Source organism: Nelumbo lutea, chromosome 2 (assembly GCF_056320005.1).
Source record: "Nelumbo lutea isolate HS-2025 chromosome 2, American lotus-T2T, whole genome shotgun sequence".
Taxonomy (NCBI): Eukaryota; Viridiplantae; Streptophyta; class Magnoliopsida; order Proteales; family Nelumbonaceae; genus Nelumbo; species Nelumbo lutea.
In genome coordinates, this window is record NC_142685.1 from 64,571,641 (window position 1) to 64,573,068 (window position 1,428).

At 44.5% G+C, this 1,428-nt stretch overlaps 1 protein-coding gene across 1 annotated transcript; it reads right to left on the reverse strand.

Moving 5' to 3' along the window:
- Nucleotides 1-642: 642 nt before the first annotated feature.
- LOC148871215 (uncharacterized) lies at nt 643-1,137 on the reverse strand. Its single transcript, XM_088970018.1, has one exon. The coding sequence runs from the start codon at nt 1,135-1,137 to the stop codon at nt 643-645; it is 495 nt and encodes a 164-aa protein (XP_088826144.1).
- Between the last annotated feature and the right edge of the window lie 291 nt (nt 1,138-1,428).

Here is a 1,428-nt window from a genome sequence, read left to right on the forward strand (position 1 = left end):
TAATTAGATTGAGATAAACTGCCGAAACGTGCCTAATAGGTTATTATCAGTTTTGTCTTGTTGGCCAGATTTAGCCTAAAACACTACTTGACTGAGTCAACCCAACAGCCCGACCGGGTCGAAAACACTACTTGACCGAGTTAACACCTTGTTTTGTTTGTTTGGATTTTGGAATCCATCCGTTCTTTTTCCTCATCTACAAGGTCGAGTCGGCTCGTTGACTCAATTGATTGATATATCATGGATGGTCAGCTTAGCTTGAGCGCCCATACTTCGAATGAGTAAGATACCCACATCCACCACCACCGCCACCACTGCCACCACCACCGTCACAAAATGGACCCCTCCTCCTCCTCCTCCTCCTCCACCACCACCACCACCGCCACCATTATGGTTTTGGGAAAAAGTATTAGTAGTTGGAGTTTTCGTTGGTACGATCTCATTCAACGGTAGACCTCTTTCATGGTACAGTACACAAAACAATCATGTATACAGTATATATACAACCTCTGTCATGGTCATGGGCTAAGGAAAAGCAATAAATAAATAAACTGTAGACCTCTCCAGCTCTGTGTATTTTAAACAAACAAAAAAAGAGCTTTTCAAAACCAGAAAAGAAAAAAAAAAAGAGAAGGAAAATTTCTAATTTAAATCACTCCCTTCGCCCTCTGGTATGCTTTCCAACACAGGTCTCCACCCTTTACAACTTTCACTGTTGTCATCAACAACACCAGCTTTGCTTTGTCTGCTCTGGAGGTGAGCGACTATTTCATTAACTGAGACTCCTCCTTTGGCTAGCATCTCCCTGAGCTCTTGCTTAGTGATGACTAGCTTAATCCTCACAACACCGGTTCCTTGTCGAGGTTCTGCGGTTGGGCTATTACTCGATACCATTGGCACCTTCCTGACGAACTGGGTCGACGGCAGAGGTGGTGGAAGAAGATAATAGAGGCGGCCACTGAGCATATCTATCTGAGGAGCAAGATGCCTGACGACCGGAAGCGTGTCGGAGATTGAATGACCGGCGAACTCCGATAAGACCTGATGAACTTTGAGAGGTGGTTTGTACTCAAGCACCTTCCCGTCCGTCTTCATGACCTTGATAGACTCCTCCGGCAGAAGTAAGCAGTTTCCCATGGTTTTTATGGCAGTAAGCAACTGAAATTTCAAGCTCGTAGTCGTAGGAAGATTTGATTTCTGAGGGGTGGAAGCTGGAGGAAGGAATGAATGGTTGTATTTAAGGTGAAAGTCTACAAAAGTTGCCCATTAATATATGCAAATATTACAGAAAGGACCCTACCCCACCATGGCCCCACCTCCCTGATTTCTTTTCAATACTACAGAAAAAGTTTACTCCGCTTAGCCCCACTTTTGATGGGCCCCACCCTTTATGTTGGTTCTTTGTTTCCCCCTGTTATTGACAGAATA

Bases quoted from the DNA above. Each gene is read 5' to 3' on its own strand.
- LOC148871215 (XM_088970018.1), bottom strand. From the start codon at position 1,137: ATGGGAAACTGCTTACTTCTGCCGGAGGAGTCTATCAAGGTCATGAAG.